This window comes from Thermobia domestica, chromosome 1 (genome assembly GCF_964235325.1).
Source record: "Thermobia domestica chromosome 1, izTheDome1.hap1.1, whole genome shotgun sequence".
Classification (NCBI taxonomy): Eukaryota; Metazoa; Arthropoda; class Insecta; order Zygentoma; family Lepismatidae; genus Thermobia; species Thermobia domestica.
In genome coordinates, this window is record NC_137454.1 from 254,587,510 (window position 1) to 254,609,238 (window position 21,729).

The following is a 21,729-nucleotide window of genomic DNA, read 5'->3' on the forward strand; positions in this document are numbered from 1 at the left end:
CATAAAGGAACAGTGTACATCAACGATAATAAACTACAAGGATCCAATATTGTAGATTTAATGTGCGATGTGACTCGACCGAGGAAACATTCTAATCCTCAAGGCTGGGAATTGTTTTGCAACTACCTTGCATCGTCAAACACACCTCAAGAATTGATTGGTAATCCACGGAGATTAAACTATATTGTCAAGCATAATAGTACAACAGCATCTGAAGGATCTGCACCACCAAAACCGGCACCTGAATTATTTTCTTCCGGAGAAGAAGAAGAAGAAGATGATGATGATGATGTTTTAGAAGTCCGACCAAAAAGAAAACGTATCATTCCACAATGGTCAACGTACAAACCATGAACAAAAAGTTGAAATCCATTTATTACAATCCAGCACATCCTGCATCATTTTCTACTGCAAAGAAATTATGGCAAGCCACAGGAAAATCTATACCTCTAGCCAAAATAAAACTTTGGTTAAACAAACAACCTACCTACACGTTACATCGTCCTGTACGTCGTCGTTTCCGTAGAGATTTTTATCTTGTCAACAATATTGATGATCAATGGGAATGTGATTTAAATGATTTACAATCACTTCAAAACTATAATGACAATTACCGCTATATTCTTACAGTGATTGATGTGTTTAGTCGGTACGGATGGGCTGTACCACTAAAATCAAAAAGTGCCGAGGATATAGTGAATGCATTTGAAATGATTTTCCAGGACAGGAAACCAATTGTGCTACGTAGTGATCAAGGAACTGAATTTACCAACAAGACAGTACAAAAGTTTTTCAGGAAACACAACGTGCAACATGTTACAACAAAGGATCCAGATATTAAAGCCAGCATCGCAGAAAGATTTAATCAGACATTGAAACATCGTATGTGGAAATACTTTACCAAATATCAAACATACAATTACATCAAAGTGTTGCCTTTACTTGTAAAAGCATACAATGAAAGTCGGCATTCCAGTATTAAAATGGCACCTGCAAACGTTTCTCAGGACAATTTACTGGAGGTGTGGCACAACTTATACGACAAAAAGCTACAACGTTCAAAACAAGATACGGATTTATCTGTTGGTGATACTGTTCGTATAAGTAAAACAAAACGTATCTTTGACAAGGGTTACCTCGAGAACTGGACTTGGGAAATATTCAGAGTAAAAGCCATTGTACCAAGAAACCCACCAGTGTATCGACTAGAGGATTTAAATCATCAACTTATCGATGGTGTTTTCTACAACCAGTACCGCTCCCTTCGACGTTCCTCATCGATAAAATATTACGTACAAGAACAAAAGGTCGCAGAAAGGAGTATCTCGTCCAGTGGAAAGGATATCCTTCCTCATTCAATTCGTGGATCCCTGCAACTTCATTGAAGAAGAAGAAGAAGAATGGAACCTGATCAAGATTTTTACGTTACACTTCCCAGTAATAGTTCCATGGATTATTTTCCAGAAAATACATTGACTTCATATATTACGAAATTACAACGACGTGTAGAGTTTCGCCAGAAATGGGATGTGGCAATTGTAGAGATTCATTATCCACATTCTTTGCTGAACATTAACAGTAAAAACAATAAAATATATTACAAATCATCAAGTAGTAATGATCAGGAACCGTGGAAGGTTGTAACGATCCCTGTACGCTATTATAACAATATACGGGATCTTATTCATGCAATTAATATACATCATAAAGAAACCAATTTATTTATATCTCATGACGCAACTAATAATATATGCCTCATAAGACATCCCAAAAAGGAAATCCATACTTCTGTACAATTGTCACCAAGTGTTAGTTTAATGCTTGGATTTGACCCGAAAAGTGATTTAAAAGATATGGAAAAGGGACAATATACACCGGATGTACGATTAGGCTTACCATCACAAATGTACGTCTATTGTGACATTATTGAATCTGTCATTGTTGGAGATACAATGGTACCCTTGCTACGAATTGTCAACATGGATCCTGTGAATCATACTTTTGGAAGTCATGCAGTACAAATCTTTAATCCTGCACATTATGTTCCGGTGGAAAAAATGAATTTTGAGCAAATACAAATCGATATAAGGGATAGCACAGGTCATCCTATGCCATTCACCTTTGGAACGGTGTCTACAAAACTACATTTCCGTCGTCGTCGTCATGACTGATCCGTATTTGCAATACTACCAAAAACAAGCGTTGTCTGGTATCGGTAACGTCTATGTGGGAAGTCCCTATCAAGCAGGACATGGCATTGGAAGTTTCCTTGGTGGCTTATTTCGTTCAGTGTTACCACTTGTGAAGCAAGGCGCTAAAACTGTGGGAAAAGAATTATTAAAATCAGGTGCCAATATGATTAATGATGTTGTGATCTCGAATCAACCGCTGGAAGAATCGTTTCATCAACGTATGCAAGAGGCAAAATCAAATTTACAAGAAAAAGCTAAAAACAAGTTGAAAACTATGCTGGGAAGTGGATATCATAAACGAAAATGGGATGACTGCTCTCAGTTTGAGTTTGACCTTCCAACGATCAACAACACCATCAATCCTACAAAGAGACGTAAATTATCACATAAGAAGAAGAAGAAATCATTGGCATCGTCACCAGATATTTTTGATTAATTCAACGATGGCTTTCTTACATCATCAATCCTGTGAATGTGTAAAAAGTGAATTGGACATTTTTTCAACGTTGCCCACGCAAACCAGTGTTCTGGACAATCGTATTATTGGCTACAAACCAATTAGTTCAATAGCTGAAAATTCACCAATAGAATTTGTAGTGAGTGGTAGCAGTGATGAATATATTGATTTGCCACAAACCTTATTATACATCCAAGCACAAATTGTGAAACCAGATGGTTCCTCCTTCATCAATACGGATAAAGCAATTGCACCTGTCAATGATTTTCTAAATGCTATGTTTAGTGAAGTACAAATCTACTTGAACAATAAACTGATTTCATTTCCGTCACATAATCATCCATATCGTTCGTACATGGAAAAACTACTCAATTATAGTGATGGAGCTAAAAATACACATTTACAAACAGCAATGTGGTTTCAAGATACGGCTGGTCATATGAACGCAACCACAAGTGAGAACAAAGGATTTCAACAACGCTATGAACTGACAAAACAAAGTATGAAATTCGATATGATTGGACATCTTCATTGTGACATTTTTAATCAAGATAAATTTTTAATTCATGGAGTGGAATTACGTGTGAAACTTATTCCTGCAAAGCCAAACTTTTGTCTCATGGCCGGTGAAAGTGGTGTCAATGCAAAAATCAATATTCTAGATGCATCGTTGCAGGTGAAAAAAGTCAGCATCAGCCCTAGTGTCAAATTGGCACACAATAAAATTTTACAATCTACACCGGCAAAGTATCCTCTGACAAGGGTTCAAATGAAATCATTTACCATCCCGAAGGATATACAATCCAAAACTATTGATAACCTGTTTATGGGAACATTGCCAAATCGTATTATTGTAGGATTTACATCGAATGAAGCATCCAGTGGAACTATTACCACCAATCCATTTGAATTTCAACATCTAAACATTAATTTCTTTACACTGTACGTGGATGGAAAAGCTGTACCTTCAAAACCGTTGCAACCCAACTTTGAAGAAAATCTCTACATTTCATCGTACCACACATTGTTCTCAGGCTCTGGCATACATTTTACCAATACTGGAAATACAATTTCAAGAGCCGACTACAAGAATGGATATACACTGTTTGTATTTGACCTAACTCCCGATTCTTCTGCTGGAGATTGTCACTATTGGAATTTACAACGACATGGAGCCATCCGATTGGAAGTTCATTTCCAAGAGAAATTAGCAGCACCTGCAAACTGTATTGTGTATGGAGAGTTTTCCTCACTCCTAGAGATAGACCACCAGCGCAACATTATCCTGGACTTTTAAATTACAAGGTACGTATACGTTATGTATCATTTCCATTCACGATGTTGAATACATTACAATTAGCTAGTGCTTTAAACGGTAGTCCATTATTCAGAAATCATTTTACCGGGGTATTTGCAAGCGATGAGTTGCCCTCACGGATTTCTCTTCCTCTGGCAATCATTGTAAATACAGATCCATCTACAAAACTAGGAAGTCATTGGATTGCAATTTATATTGATCATCGCGGTGTTGGAGAATATTTTGACAGCTATGGCCTTCCTCCTTATGTACCACAACATGTTGCATTCTTAAAACTTCATTGTATATACTATAAATATAATAATAGCCAAATGCAAAGTCTTGGTTCATCCGTATGTGGCTATTATGCTTATTTTTATTTGTGCTGTAAAGCCCAAGGAAAATCTCTGCGTGAAATTCAATATTTGTTCACAACAGTACCCACGGTTAATGATCGTAGACTGTTGCAATATACCTTCCAGGTAATTTTATCATATTTATCATTGTAAGTGTATTTGTTTTATCATCATCTATTTCTATACTAATCATCTTTTTCCTCGTTCTTTTTTACAGAATTCACAATACGAAGCTTTGCAAACGGGTGCTATGCTGCAAAACATGGAAACAAATCATCGCAATCAAGAAGAGGAGGCAGTCTAATGAAGAAACCCAGCTCAATATACAAACATTGTCAATAAGAAAGAAAAAGAAGAAACCAGAAATATGAATAAAATACAATTTATGCTTATTTATGTGTTTTTATTGTCCATTCCACATACAACGTTATCAGATTCTCCTAAAGAACTGTGCGATATAAGACGAGAACCCTGTGCAAAGTTTCCACCTAATTCCTAGAGAACATTGACCAGGGACCTCGTCGCGCATCAAAACCAAATCATCGATCACGTGACTGTACTACACCCGAAGGGTCCTACCAAATTGAAAGGGGATACCCATCCATACCTTATAACCTTAATTGAGTCAGTAACCGAACACGTGGTTGTACTAAACAAATTTGGTAATAGGACCACCGAAACATATTGAGGTCCTGTACTATGCTTCAATTGGACAATTTCAGTGGACCCCCATTGCCAAAATTTAAGAAGGGTGCCCATGTCTTATGATAAGAAATGAACCCCTGTAATCATAGAATCTCATCAAAGGGGATAAAATGGACCAAAAAAACAAACACGTGGTACAACGTTTATATTTTGGCAATTTTTGTACCCCTAAAAGGGAACGATGTGGACCATCCAAATTTATCATGATACATATTGAGGTCCTGTACTATAATACCAAATGTTGAAATTGGGCAATTTCCAAAATTTAAGGGGTGGGCCAAGGTACCCCCTCCCGGGGTGCACCAATGTACCCATGTCTTATAATAGATAATGGATCCCCTATACATGACCATATAACCATATAAGGTAATAGGACCTCATCCAAGGGAATAAATTAAATCAAAAACCAAACACGTGGTTGTACCTAAATTTGGCAATTTCGTACCCATGAAAGGGAACGAGGTGGACCACCCAAATTTATAGTGATCCATATTAGCGTCCTATACTATAATACCAAATGTTTAAATTGGGCAATTTCTAAAAATGAAGGGGTGGGCCAAGGTACCCCTCCCGGGGTGCATTAATATACCCATGTCTTATGAAAGGTAATGGACCCCTGTATACGCCCCATATAACCATATAGGGTAATAACACCTCATCAAAAGGATAACTTAGGTCGAAACAAAACACGTGGTATAACGTATTGCTTACGTTTATATTTTGGCAATTTTGTACCCCTAAAAGGGAACGAGGTGGACCACCCAAATTTATAGTGATCCATATTAGCGTCCTATACTATAATACCCAATGTTTAAATTGGGCAATTTCTAAAAATGAAGGGGTGGGCCAAGGTACCCCTCCCAAATTTTTAAAGGGGTGCATTAATATTCCCATGTCTTATGAAAGGTAATGGACTCCTGTATACGCCCATATAACCATATAGGGTAATAACACCTCATCAAAGGGGATAAAATCGACCAAAAACCAAACACGTGGTATAACGTATTGCTTACGTTTATATTTTGGCAATTGTGTACCCTAGAAGGAAACGAGGTGGACCACCCAAATTTATCATAATACATATTAGGGTCCTGTACTATAATACCCAATGTTTAAATTGGGCAATTTCCAAAATTTAAGGGGTGGGCCAAGGTACCCCTCCCAAATTTTTCAAGGGGTGCATTAATATACCCATGTCTTATGAAAGGTAATGGACCCCTGTATACGCCCATATAACTATATAGGGTAATAATACCTCATCAAAGAGGATAAATTAGGTCAAAAACCCCGAAATTTGAATTTTTGGCAATTTTTTACCCATGAAAGGGAACGACATAGACACCCAATACTGATAGAGGTACATACTATGGTCCTAGGCTACCATACCAAATTTTTAGATTTGGCAATTTCCAAAATTTAAGGGGGGTGGTCCTATGTACCCCTGCCAAAATTTAGGGGGTGGGCCATGGTACCCCTGCCAAAATTTAGAGGGGGTGGTCCTAGGTACCCCTAGGTCATTGACCTTTGACCTATGACGTCACAAAAATTTTTGCTGACTCGACTAGATATACGGGGACCACTACTACTACCACGTGACCTGGAAAGTTTGAATTTCCAGCGTGGGCGGGGCCTAACGTCACGTGACTTCTCTCAGCCAATCAGAATCGAGGTACCAAAGCATTCATCTTAGCCGTAAAAGGGAACGAAGTTCAAATATCGTGGTCGTAAAAGAGAGTGAGGATGAGTCATTCGCGCATACGGGGGGGCCTACTACTGTAACTAAAAACACCTGAAAGGGCGTGGGATATATTCATATGACAGCTACTATACAAGGGCGTCAGTGGGGCAGGAGGGCAGCCGTCCCCATCCTCACCCTGAATTTCAGATTTTGGGGACAGTAAGGTAGTTTTAGAAATCTTTTGATAAGGGAAGTCCAACAGAACAAGCTTGAGGTCCTTACACCGAATAAATACGGATATCATACAGATGATTAAAAATGGCTTAAGCCCAATTTCCAGAATTTTTAGCAGACCCGAAATTCGAAAGGAGAGCCACTTTTTGAATCCTTGGGCCAAAAAAATACACAAGAGAGCAACGCAGTCCTATAGCTCTTCACGATCAATGGAAATGGACTAAAACTAATCAAAATCCGTAATTATTCGGTGTAAGGACTTCAAATGTTTTATGTTTGACTTCGCTCAGCAAAAGGTTTCTAAATCTGCATTACTGCCCCCAAAATATGAAATTCAGGGTAAGGGAGGATGACCTCTCTAGCGGCAATCATACAAAATTCTAGATTGCATCTTGTCATGTAGTTTTTCCTTCTTTCATCTCGGATTCATGATTGTGAAAATATGACGTTTTCCGTCGGTGTATTGTTTTGAACACACTTTACATTTATTTAACGTAATTATGCATTATCGACTGTGGCATTCGGAGTTTGATTTGTTAATCATTCTCACGCTGCAGTGTACACAATACAAGTATGATGTTAATATCTTATATTTATGAGCAAGGAGGGGAAATTAACCCTCCCCCCTCATTCCATCAACGCCCTTATCTAGTGGTTGTCCTATGAAACTATAGTCCACACCCTTTAACGTGTTTTTTAATTTTTTTTTATTTCGTACCCTTGGCTACGAAGATACTACTTTACTGAGCAAAAGTGAACCTTTCTGAAAATGGTCTTGGATCCCTTGTGCTCTAAACGCTCCATATCTAAAAATATTTTATAAAAACTGAGTTGGAGCTAAATTTATCCTGCAACCCATGTTTGTTCGAAACGCATAAAATTAGTTTGTTTAATTTGATTGATTACAGTCTTGCTTCAGTAGCAAGGCTATTTGAGACAGGCCTTTTTTTGTTTAAAGTGGGATTCGAACCAGTAATTTTGAAATTTTACCTCGGATCGCATTCAAAATCTATACAGCAGATTCCAACGTTTCGTACTTCTTCCCTCAAAATTTAATGTTAAAAGACCGAAAATTACGTCCTGTAGCGTGGTGCATACGTACAGACAGACGAACAAATTTAGATCACATTGCCCCAGACACTGACGTTCGCCACTGATGTTCAATAAGTATCACGCTTTAATAGTTAGTTACGCGGGCAACTGCCATACCTTGAGCTTTCTCGCCTGGCCCTTTCATACAAGCTACACCAAGGTGTAAAGTTTTTAAGAAAATTTAGAACGGAGGTGGGGAGAGGTGATGAAATAAAATTTTCATAATATAATGAAAAAGAAATTGATGATACAAAATTAATTCTTGCCTGCAGTTTCCAGTTGCATCTCAACCACATCACTGACGTTAGAATCATCAGAAGCAATTTTCGGATCAACACTTTTACCATTTGTTTTGGTTTCCAGCATTGCATTTTTCATAATGATTCTTCATTCTTTGAACTAAACCAGCCATTTCTTTCATATACGTTTTGCAACGAGCTCGTATGATCGTTTTCTTACCTGATGAAGTTTGAGTTATTTTAATAAATTTGCTCCAAATGATGTCCTTTTTTCTTCCCATTAAACTTATGTTAAAAGATTCCAGGTTGTACGTAGACTGAGAACCAACATGTACTGTATCAACGAATGTCTGCGATATTTTAATTTCAGAACCGCAATTTAGCAAATAACCTTTTGTTTGCTTTTTGAATACAACACAAAAATTTGTTTTCATGATCATTATTTTACTTATTTTTTAATATCAGTTCTACAAGTAGTCCAACCTTCGACTACGACACTTTTTCGCAAGTTAACCGAGAAGCATTTAAACAATACAATAAACGTTTAAAACAAGGAGAAAAGCCTTTTGTAAAAAAGTTTCTTTTTGTGGCAGATTTTTTAAAAAAGAAAATAACATATGTTTAAAACAAGTATCAATTGTTTAAAACAAGTTTTAATCATTTGTTTTAAACATTTTGTTTTAAACAAAACAACCCTGTTCACAACAACCAGTATCGGCTCCGAACAACTGCGATACTACGGTGTTGCTAACTCGAACGTTCAAAATTTCCCGTTTCCCTGTGCCATCCTGTATTTTAAAGTAATTAAATTGAAACAACACACTTTTTAAGTTGCAGTTGCATTGTCACATTAGTTTTAAATCGGCAAGTTACTTGCATGCTAGTAACATCTATTAGCGTCAGGAAGGGAAGCAATAGCGCAGGTAGCGACATCTATTAGCTTGAATGTTTATTATTAGGAACTAACGTGACTTATTTATTCATCTGACTTTTATAAATAGAATATTAATACATATAAAATAGTTTTTTTAAAAGCATAAGTGAACTTCACCTGTACCTTTATCTTTTCACTATGTTATATACAAGTACATAACACTTAAAAGAATTAGCGTAAATAAATTTAAGTATTGGAAGCAATTTGCTAATATTCTACAAAATCTACATATTTTAACTTCTTTCACAGGAATCACAAATTGGAGATGATAACTTACCGTTTGATACAGGAGGACATGCTGACTATAGGTATAGGATCTCCGAAACCAAGAGCGACAAGAAAAAGAGGAAATCTTATGATGCCATGGACAGCACTGAACTTAAGATTTCATTAGCTAATGGAATCACTGAACACTTAGAAGAATTAGAAGTAAAATTACCAGTTGATGCTAAATACATATCGGGGGATAAATGTGTAGCAGAAGAAACAGATGCATTCAGTATGCATGTCATTGGAATGCCTAATAGAAAACATGATGTGGGTGACGGTACTCCTTTTATGCCTGGCGTGTTCGAGTCTCCAATTGGCTCTCCAAAATCCATACAAGGGTACGTAATGTAGGATGTTCTTATTACTTTCAGTTTCTACTTTCATTTACTTTTCTTAACATACGAGTTTAAGTTTCAAAATTAATTTACGATATATCCAATATTAACATACAGCTAGAAGACGACCACTTTGTGTCTACAAAGGTTCAAAAATGTTTGATTACCGACATAATGATATTTTGTTATTAGTATAGCACTTATTATAATTCGATAATAAAGTAAACATTCAAAATATAAACAATTCAGTAAAGGACTTTCTAAAATTCTGACTCGTGATATACACAGTAATTTCCCAACCCATCGCAATTCAGTTCATAATAATTTTACAGTATTCACGGCAGACAAGCATAACTGAAGTTGATCTTTAGATCTTAATGTTTTAAACTAAATGATTGTGTAATTCAAATTGGCTCTCAGACACACAACATTGAAACGTAGAGGAAAATCAGTTATTAGGGAAACGAAAGCTTTTCAAATCCATAACGATCCATATATACGATTTGTACACTTCTTGATTCTGAATTTATAAATCTCACCTTTGTCATTCGTAGCTTTGGTCAGATTTCACATAATTGCCATGCTAGGAATGTAGACAATGTTTGTCTTCACTCTGATTCAGACGGTCGTTAACTGAAATGTTAAGGAATAGAAAATATAATAATTACTATTAAGAAACAAGGTTTACGTAATACGTGAGCTACAACTAAATGACATTTATGTAATTACTTTTAGAAATCTTTAAAATTGCTTATTTTAAATCTCTTTATTCATAACGTTAGATTATCTCAATTATTCTAGAGAGCGTAGGAGATCCTCAGCACGCATGTCAGTTGCTAGAGAGTCTGATGTATACAACATGCATCATCAACGACGAGGTAAAGCTATTATCTTCAATCATGAGAACTTTGACCCAGATCTGGAAATGGATCCTCGGAAGGGAACCAATGTGGACAAGGAGAATATAAAGAAGGAACTGTCTGCCCTTGGATTTGATGTTGTTTGTTATGATGATCTGGAACTTCGAGATATAAAAGAAAAAATTTCGGAGGGTATAGAAAATTTATTTTATTTAGTTTGTTCTTCTAATATTAAAGGATCACAATTTTATTCAAGTGTATTGTGTATAGAATAGTAGGTATCTGAAAGAACGTAAACATGAACAAAAATAATGTGCAAGAGGTGAATAAATATGAAGGTTTGGTAATGGTAAAAAGATAGGCATATTTAACATAGAAATACATAGCAGGTTACTAGAAAGAAATTGCACATAACATTACCTCGATCGTAACCTATTACCTTTCGTAACCATAAATAAGATTATATGAAGTAATATGCACTACTACAAATATAACATAATTTATGGTTACGAAAGAAAAGATATCTAGAAAAGAACTGTTTTAAGGCAAAAAAACTAAACTATACTCTACTGGTTTAGAGGACAGACGTAGCTATACCAGAGTAACTGAGCTAGAACCTAACTTTGGGTTGAACATTAAATAAACAACTTAGAATTTCCTTTACTACATAAATATATCTGTACAGCCTTATAAATTTGATTCTTTTTAGTCTTCCTGATGCTTTCCATCACTACCAGCCTCAACAGGCCACGAACACAGAAACGTTGAGAGCAGTTAAAAACGGCCAGGGTCTTCAGAGGTTAAAAGAAATGTCTATAAAAGAAATTGATGTGAAGTGAATGTGGAAGAAAACAAGAGAATTCATAGTTACTTGTTCCCTAGAGGTGTACTTATTACCACACGTTACAGAAAAATAGACTACATCGTAATTTTATTTCTGCTTCAGACAAGTTATTTCAATTTTATAATTTTACTTTCTTAATTAGAATGCGAAGCCCTTTACTGATAACTGTAGGTTCTTGAATAATTATATTCATTATGGCACCACAGTTGGAGACACAATGGTCAAACGTTTCCAGCTTCAGCGTCGACTAATTGTCTTGAAACTGCAACTAGTTTTTAAATAATTAACGGCGGTTGAAGAACGTACGAGAGGATAGTTCTGTACGTGGGTGGCATAATTGTAGACTCATAACAAAAATATGTAGACCTGGGGCACTGTTCTGTTACAAAGAAAGTTTTTGATGTTTTGTCATATAGAAAATAAAATACTAGGTTTACTATTTATATTCGTGCAAAAGTGGGATCCAAAGTACCAACTTACCTACAATCATATTCTTTGCCTGTGTCCTTATAGTTGCCCAACGAAGCTGAAGAAATGTATCACAATTCTGCCCCTTTCAACGATTATAGATTTTCGTCGCTGCGAGCTAAGACTTATCCTTGATATAGAAAGTAAGAATCTTTTCCATTAACACATCTTCTCTAAATTGACAATAGAGAACAGATAGATGCGAAAATACGTACAACTAATACCTAAGTATATGTTAACTATTGAGAATAAATAATAATGACATTTAATCAGATAAGGAACTTTGAAGCGTCATGGCCACTCCACACGCGTGAAGATCTTGTGCTCCAAGCATTCCTCCACCACTTGAACCCTGTGTTGGTGGTCATTATTGTTCATTAGATGAGACCAAGGGCCACATACACCTCACATATTGTAGTAGGACACGTTTCGATAGATAATATCCTCCATAATATACTGCGGAACTACATGTAAGGGTGTCAGTAACGCTAACATGATGCAACTCCAGACTATACACTCGGCATCGCCATAATGATCTTGTTCCACAAAATTGGTAGTGCGTAGCGGTTCATAATTCCGATTGAGCATTTCTGGGGGACCCTTGGATGGATTGAAAATAGAAATCTATCACTCAAAACTCTGGATGATCTTGAGTGGGTGTTTGTTTAAGAGTGAAAGAGTTGTGTCGTCAAGGAGCTGCTGGCTGGCTTAATCCGCAGTATAGAGACACGGTGTGCAACCTGTGTAGCCTTCTGAGTGATCAAGTCTAATAGTTAACGTTTCTAGCGATGTCGAGTTAGACCGCTATTAAATTAACAGAATCAACCCAAGCAAGGTAGATGTCTTGTAGTTGCCATTTGCTATGTTTCTGTGTCGCATAACCTTCAGCCTGGTTCCTGGGCGTCTCTCCCACACGTTCAATTCTGCATTGGTTTCTTATCTTTATTCGTGCCAATTTTGCATGGCGTCCCTTAGCTTCTGGATACGGGTGTATTAAAAATATATCTTTGTATCTCACAGTCATCTAATAATTTAATTATCCAACTATTTTATTAATTAAGACTCTTAAACAACTTCAGTGGTGACTTGTTAAATGAAAATGCTATTTAATTAGTAACGACCACATTGAAGTTGTAAAGATTAGCTACTTGAAATTCCTATTCAAGTTCGTAATAAGGGCTTCCCAACTGTTGTGCTCATTATGGCTTACGTTTGGAATGACGAGAAAAACCGAAATATCGCTTATTTAAGGAATTTAATGAAGCCGTTTTTCTATAAGACATATCTGTGCTTGAAAATAATATATTAGTTCCTTTAAAAGCATTTAAGTTGTCTACTTTCAAAGATTACCGTATTATTTCCTATTGCATTACATAAAATAAAAAAAAAAGTGACGGGGAATACATAAAGTTCATATGCTGTCTTGATTAAATAAATTTGGCCATCCACTTTCTTTGAAGTTCTATTGGTTAAGCGAACTGTCTTCAATATTAGTTTCCCAATTTCAGAAAAAACGTCGTCCTTCATTGATTTTATTCAAATGAGTATTAAAATTATTTTGCGAAAATGTGACTAAGTCAAGACATGACATTTGATGGCATGTAACTCGGAATCCAAAAACCTGCACATTCTAATATTTAGGAAGCTTGTAAAGCAGATCAAGTTCAACCATCATGCCAAATTTGATGTAGATTGGCTGAGTTCAGTTGATGTTTTTCTCTTCTTCGGAAACTTGACCCTAAATTTGATGGACCGTAATTAGGAAGTGGAAACTCTGCATAATATGTCATATGCGTATTGAGCTGGCCAAGGTCTACCACCATACCAAGTTTGATCCATATGAGTTCTCTCGATAACGTGCTGTCACCTATAAATATTTTGTTGAAATTTTTCGAGTAGCCTACGATTCATTCAAAGTTAAGTGAGATGCCATTCGGACCTGGGGAGGTTTCTTAGCATCAGTGTTGAGCAATGAATTCATAGGCAACGGTAGCTCCAGCTACCATAATTCGCCTTCAGGTCTGAGGATATATACTGTATATATATATAGGGAAAATATCAATGATGGACGAAAGTATACACAATAATTTTTTTTTACAGAGATATACTAAACATACAGATTAACCTTTCAACTTAGTGATTTTAAAAGTCACAAAAAATATTTATAATTCGTGACTTAAAATTGTTGTATTTAAAGAAAATTAATGATCATGTTCAAAAATACTTATTAAGATATATAAAACGAAAATATCATTAGCAAATTGAGAGACCAGGATACACCATTCAGAGGTGGATAATAAAGGATATCGTTTAAGGTTTACGCTTCAACAAGAATTAGAAGTTTTTCTTTATTCTTTTTTTTCTTTTTTTTATAGATAAGAAGACAGTGATTTCTTGAATTTTGTTCTTAAAAAAAAAAGAAAACCAACAATGGAAATCCTTTTCTTAAATTCTTTTGTTCCTTAAGTATCAGGAACAAATGGGGACTGAAGTCTTTGTCACAGTTAGGATGGTATCTAGCCTGGTGTGATTCAGCGCCCCTCCTAAAATTTTCAGTTGTTTTAGATAAACATGTATTTATAAAAAATCAACAGTCAGGAATTAACATGAACTCAACTAGCCCCCCCCCCCCAAAGAAATTATCTCGGTGCCTCAGTCTTAGTGTTATGGCTATAGTCCTGCTTTAACGCCAAAGACATACATTCGAGATAGCTATGGAATTTAAGTTTCTTTGTAATTGAGGTTTAAGTAGATGGCATTTTCGAAGCAGTAGTTCTTGTCTTGAAAACGTACAGGTAAAGAATATAACTGTTTTCCAAAAGTTAAAGAAATAAATTATTAATAATTAATTATAATTTTTAAGACTAGTTTACGAAATTCATCAATGTGAATTCCTGTTTTATGATATTCATTGATTGAAATTTACTAATTTTTCTTTCTAGTTGTAAAAGAGGACCACTCTGATGAGGATTGTCTTGTTGTGGTCGTTCTAACTCACGGCAGCAAAACAAATCTTTACGCAAAGGACACTGTTTATCCTGTGAGCTTTATATGGAAACCTTTTACCGCTGAGAAGTGTCCAAGCCTTGCGGGGAAACCAAAGATATTTTTCATTCAGGTTAGAAAGCCATGTGTTTTCATACTTTCATGCACTGAATCATAGGAATGATATTAGTTTTCCTGAGAATGTTTTTAGGATATTTCTTTTCTCATTGTTCTTTTTCAAACTAGTTTAAGTGCCGAAAGTAAACTGAACAATCAAGATTATGGAGATTGTTCGCACATGTTTCCAAATACAATCTTGTAAATCCGGCAAACACTACTTTAGTTTGCCAATCTTCAAACAGATAACAGACAAATATATCCGAAAAAATGAGTAGCCTGATGTTACCATCATAATATTATATATATATTTGTATAGTCTGCGAGAATAGACTATTCAAATATATAGATTTCAGATTCTTACAGATTTCAGATATAGATTTCTTTCAGATTCATGTATATTTTTCTTTCAGACTCAAGTAATTTTTATTATTAAGGAATATTGTTTTAATTATGGTTAGATAGTAGATAAGGCTTCTTATAGCCTTAACCTCGATATATAAAATAAGTCAAAATCAATGAATATGATTTGAAAGTGATAACATGGAACGAATGGCAGTATTAGTTGTAGCCTACTGTTTCTCTATGATGATTTTGACTTTACTAAGCGGGTAACATATTTAAACAAATAAGACATGATTCCCAAAAAAAGTTTATGTTCTATGCCAATATGGAAACACACCTAAATGCACATTCAGAGAACGTTTCCGAATTTTATTTCTCGAAAGCACATTAAATATGAAGTATATCAATACGGTATGTATCGAAATATCTCTCGGCTTATTGCCTTATTTGAGACTGAAGAACGCTACAGTTTATTTCAACAAGATACCGATACGTGTCTCACTCAAAGCGCAACTATGGCCTCTAAGGACTTCTGATTTACAACCTGGAAACTTCTTGTCACGAGGAGTTTTCAAAGTGCGTTGTGTTCAAAATAGGTTTTGGACTTGCCAAGATATAAAACAAAACATTGTCAGCAAATATCATCAACATACACATACACAGCTTCTAGTTAAACAAGTTGTGCCATCAAGTTGCATTCAAGTTAAATGTGAACATTTCAAAAAAAGTACTGTTATAATTTGTTAAATAAGGTAAGAACATTAACATAACATTCTTGTGCCTTATATGTACTGTATTCTAAATTATTGAGTTTTCATGCGTCTTGACATGATCTGCTGATATATATTGGAGATGTATATGAAATCACATTTTCAGTGCAACTAGTTTTCTATACAGTATATTACATGCCAAATTCTATAAAGGACTTTGTAACGAGTCATAATGATTTCTTATTAAGTAGGGAACCTGTAAATATGTGATGTGAGGCATAATTAACGTTATGATTTCAATAATGAATATCTGTTTTATTTCAAGAAATGGTTAATATTTGTTATTATTATTGTTTTCTTATTTTGTTTGTATTATTATTAATATTTATTATTATTATTATTATTATTATTATTATTATTATTATTATTATTATTATTATTATTATTATTATTATTATTGCCATATTATTATTGTTATAATATGGAAATATGTTTGTTTTATGTTTTAGTATAATATCCGATAATTGTCGGCCATTGTTAGCTCCGACTTGGCGTGATCTATCTAAGCCACTTTCCATGAGTCTTGTTCATGTTTCGGGTCATAAAGCCTGAGTTTCCGTCGAATTGACCCTACGTTCTTGTATACTTCTGGAGTTATTTGCAAATATATATACTATATATCCTACATTTCAGATAGTCCCAGAGAAAAGTTTGTAGTCATTAAATCTGGTGGTCAGTTAAAATAAGAAAATCGTGAAATTGTTTTTTCGCCAAAAAATTATCTTAAGAGTGATATAGTTTGTCAAGCGGTGCGAGCAGTTGGTCCATCTTGTTAAAACCACACACATTGTCAAACATAGGCATTACTCATTGGAACAGTAACGATAAAAAAAACAACCAATTAGGACCTATGTAGAAGTCAGACAACCAATTAATCAGAATGTGACCATAGATTGATGCTAATTGGGCATCTCTGTCAATCAATCACATTCCGCCTTTTCCTTTCCCAGATGTCATAACAAGTGTGCTTCAGCTTGGTTCTTTCATAATATGCCCTGAAGATGAGAACAATGTGTTCAGTTTTCGAAATGTCGGTCAACTTTGAATTTATCTGGTTGTTAGCCCGAGAACTAGTGTATTCATCACGACACCAGAAAAGCTTTAGTTCTTATGCCCTAACATTGTTCAAACTGCACCTGTACTTCTGATGTGTTCAATAAGTAAACAGGCTCAGAAGCAACTTTTAGACGGTTTCAATACACTTTACATGCTTACAACTCACTTTCGCCTGTATACCTATGGGACGTATCAGAATTTCAGGTACATTTTGAGAACTCTTAGGGAACTTACTATTAACCACTACTTATTTCATTAATGCCAATTGCACTAGTTACTTAACTCTGACGAATATATCTCTAACATTTATTGAAAGCATTACAACACATACCATGTAAAGGTGTTCGATTATATTAAGTATTTTGCTCTGTATCTTTTCTCAACTGTACAGATGCCTAAAAACGTCAACAAAAGTAAACTGCTAATATTATACATAAAGCACTTTCAAATACTACTACCACTAATAATAAGTATTATTATATAACTTAGGCTTGTCGCGGTAATCAAGTAGACGGTGGGACAGTTTTGGAGGCTGATGCTGGATCAATGGAAACGGATTCCGGAACATCGTCCTATGCAATACCATGCTGCGCTGATTTTCTGATTGCTTTTAGTACAGTGGAAGGTAAGCAGTCTTTATATGAGGTAAGCTCTAATTTTTGTTCTTTCGCGTCATGTTAAACTGAAATGAATAATTCTGCATATTTTTAACACATACGGAAACAAGGTTAAGAGACTGTCAACTATAGGTAACCATTTATAGTTGTACGGTTAGCTGGAAAGCATGGAAGTATGAACACATATAAACACACACACACCCAGAGAGAGAGAGAGAGAGAGAGAGAGAGAGAGAGAGAGAGAGATGAAATAACCGAAGTTACGACTCTGAACTTGAGCTCTTACAATGACTTTGCCAACATAGGAGAGTGGAATCCGACAGCCACTGGGAATATGTATCTGGTGGTACTCCACCTCAGATATCATTAACATATAGGAGAAAATTACAACAGTTAAGAGGCAATTCTTGATATAGACTGGGTAGACGTCGCGCTTTTAACGGGGTCATTCCTTTCTTCAAAAAGTTACAGTGTCCCGATAAAAATTCAAAGGAGACTCAAAGTGTCCCTTTAAAATCGTCCCGATTGATATGTAGTAGGTAGTACAATTCCTACGTATTCTTAAACCACATAGTTCTGTCTTCGTTTGGAAAGATGTCGAAGTTGTGTAAAATAGTTTTATATGTTTCGAACAGATGGTTCTGTACTGAATTCCATGTATCGATATTTAAAAAAAAAAAAAAAAAAAACTTCCGTATATCAAATCGAAGACTATGTGTGGATTCGTTAAGTGGATTGTCAAATTATGCCAGTTTGAAAAGTGTCCCGTTTTTCAAATTTAAATGATGGTCGATTTAATCAATTGAAGGATATTGTTTCTTTAAAAATGGAAATATTTTGAGAAAAATCTTGTGAAAATACAATAAAAATTTTCTCAAAGAATGTTCTTTACTTTATGTTTTCAAGGAAAAATTGTTAAAAGTCGATTCAAGTTATTGATGAATTTCCACATTTTACACAAGAATAAAATTCCCCCTTTTTATTTGATTTTAGATTAAGCCCTCCAAACTGGTCTAGTGTTTTGTGTGCGCGCCCTTGACGCACAGGATTTCACATTGACTTTCCGGTAGGAGATACTTCAAATTTGAACGCATTTTAAGACGCATCAGTTCTGGAAAAAGGTGTTAAATTCCAACGAACCAACCAAAATTGATCTTAGGTTAAGCTTATAGAGCATCACTAGGCTAACTCCAATCTTCATACTGGAAATAAATAGAAAATATAATCTGTATATTTAGTCACCTACATAGGTAAATGGAATTATTATGGTAAAGTACATTTCCATTCACGAGAAATTGTTTTATTTATATATACTTATGCTGTATATACACAATATATATATATATATATATATATATATATATATATATATATATATATATATATATATATATATATATTGTGTATAATCATGTAAAATTAATTGAACACGATCAATATTATCGACGAATACTTAGTTTTCAGAGTTGCTGAGATGAATAGAAACTTTCCCAATGCCGTTTAAGTTCAAGTTTAGCTTCCATCGGCATGGGAAAGGGTGAAAAGTAAAATCTCCAAAGTAATCGAGGTAATTGTTGAATCCATAGTTGACAGGGCCGGGAAAACAGCTGACTCGTTTGAAGTGATTTATACTTACCGCAACCTGGGCTTTTATCATTCCACTTTGTTTAAAGGACATAATCTAAGGGAAGTACGATGTTTCAAAATTATGCCAAAAATAGATGATCTTATAGGTAATGTTACCCACAAGACGCGATTTGGGGCAGTCTCGTCCGAAAATGGTTGTCAAAATGATTTCTCATCTCGAAAAGTTCATCTTTTTCTGTTGGAAGACTTCTTTTTTGTCTTGTATCTCGACAAGAAATTCCTGTCTTGTATCTCGACAAGAAATTCCTGTCTTGTCTCGTTTCGCTTCATGGGCATTACAACTCACATGTTTTTTTTTTTTTTTAATCATTATACTTCCATTAAAACTAGAAAAAAGAAGGGGATTTAAATATTTTCCATAAGCGTGTTTTCATGCGAAGAATAGGCATTTCATCTAATTTATAATAAAATAATATTCAGTAAATGTCCTACTAGTAACTAATTGGAATACTTTAACCCTCAGAAGAACTTTCATTTCTACATCCAAATTTGGACTTTGGGAATCTCGCAGACCTTCTTATATTTTTTTCTATTTTAAATACTAATGGATATCAAATTATGAACAGAATTACTTCTAGATAATGGTGTATTATAACTAAATTTTAGAATACATTTTGTTATATCGGTGGCGTCCCACACAGTGGATTACGAAAAGATTTTAAAATATCGTATTAATAGCCTATATAAATATTAAAATAGAAGAGTTCCTGTTCAAACTTTGCAAATCATTGAGAAAATAACCAAAACAAATTGTTTTTCAGTTAATAAGCTTTGTATTTTTGTTTAAAGCATGGGCGGCGATTAGGGGGGCAAAGGGGGGCAGTTGCCCCCCCCCACTTTTTTGAAGCAAGAAATTAGTCTATATAGTTTCATTTGGAAATGTAAGGTTTTTGTATATATTACTGGTTCATAGAAAAAAAAAATGGTGTCATATAATATATGTTGTTGCGTTAGTACGTATTGGTTGTCTTCCTGTCGAGTTAAGAAAGCTACAAGAATTGCTACAGGAAACTAACTCAGAGAACATTTCGCAAAAAAAGAAAAAAAGAAGAAGAAGCCTTTTATAAGTAATTCTTTAATTGCATAAAAAATGACAGTTCGAACTGGTCAAACGCCCCTACAGCGGGCGGAAGATATACCAGGCCTTTGGTGAGTGTTGTGACTACGCGGACCTGCAGCGGTGATTTAATAAGTTTAATGACGGGCACGAAACACTCGAAGATACACCATGTGCCAGAATACCAACACATGTACAAAATGAAGATCTTCAGGGAGCAATTGAGACGAACAGTGGCCAGACATGTGATGAACTGGGACTACAATTCAGTGAGAGTAGAGAAACCGTTCGGTAGCTCCTCCATGAACTTGGGGAGCACTACAAGTTGGGTCGATGGGTCCCACATGATTCCGGGCCAGAAGGCAACGCGAGCAAACACCTGTGTTTTTTCGCTGTCTCGTCTGAGGAAGGAGCCAATTCTGGACAGTGTTGATATGTGATGAGAAAAGGGTCCTGAATGAAGCTCCGCGGTGCCGTCATCATTGGTAAGCATCGAATGGGCCGGTTCCTAAACAGCCGAAATGAGTATTGTACCTGAAGAAGGTCCTCCTGTATGTTTGGTAGACTGCTCGCGGCATCGTGCATCGGGAATTGCTACCAGCTGGTCAGAGCATCAATGCAACAGTGTACTGTCAACAGTTGAGCAGTGTTCAAGAAAAACTCAAAACTCTGAAGCCAGCACTTCTGAATCGCAAAGTTGTCCTGTTACAGGACAACACTAAGCCCCGGATGAGCCGGGACACTATTCTACACCTTGGATGGGAATCACTATTGCTTCCACCATACTCTCCGGACATTGCACCGTCCGATTATCAGCTGTTCCCTTTCTTGGACAATCACCTTAGAGGACGCCAGTTCAAATCCCTATTAGAGGTGTAAAATGCACTTGATACCTTCTTCGCTTCACGGCCCACCAAATTCTAATGCGACGGAATCCATGGCCTTCCAGAACTTTGGCAGAATGTCGTCGATGCTGATAGAAACTATTTTTGATTTTCCAGGCACGTCTTAGGTTACATATCAATGTTCAAAGGTGTGGGGTGAAAAAGTGACAGAACTTTCTTTTGTTAATTTTATAACATTAAGGAATATCAATAAAAAGAGAGTAATAAGGAACAACTTATCCTTTTCCATTGTGTTGCAGTGTAATATAATTAAACGTGAAATGAGTGAG

The 21,729-nt window shown here is 35.5% G+C and overlaps 1 protein-coding gene across 1 annotated transcript in view; it reads left to right on the plus strand.

Annotated features, from left to right (window-relative positions):
• Positions 1 to 21,729, plus strand: part of LOC145667535 (caspase-1-like) — a 47,987-nt gene that overhangs the window by 18,347 nt on the left and 7,911 nt on the right. The window contains exons 2-5 of the mRNA XM_081735009.1: positions 9,434 to 9,792; positions 10,591 to 10,841; positions 14,904 to 15,079; positions 17,724 to 17,859. Of these exons, the coding sequence (XP_081591135.1) occupies positions 9,434 to 9,792; positions 10,591 to 10,841; positions 14,904 to 15,079; positions 17,724 to 17,859 (922 nt within the window). The remainder of the gene's footprint in view (positions 1 to 9,433; positions 9,793 to 10,590; positions 10,842 to 14,903; positions 15,080 to 17,723; positions 17,860 to 21,729) is intronic.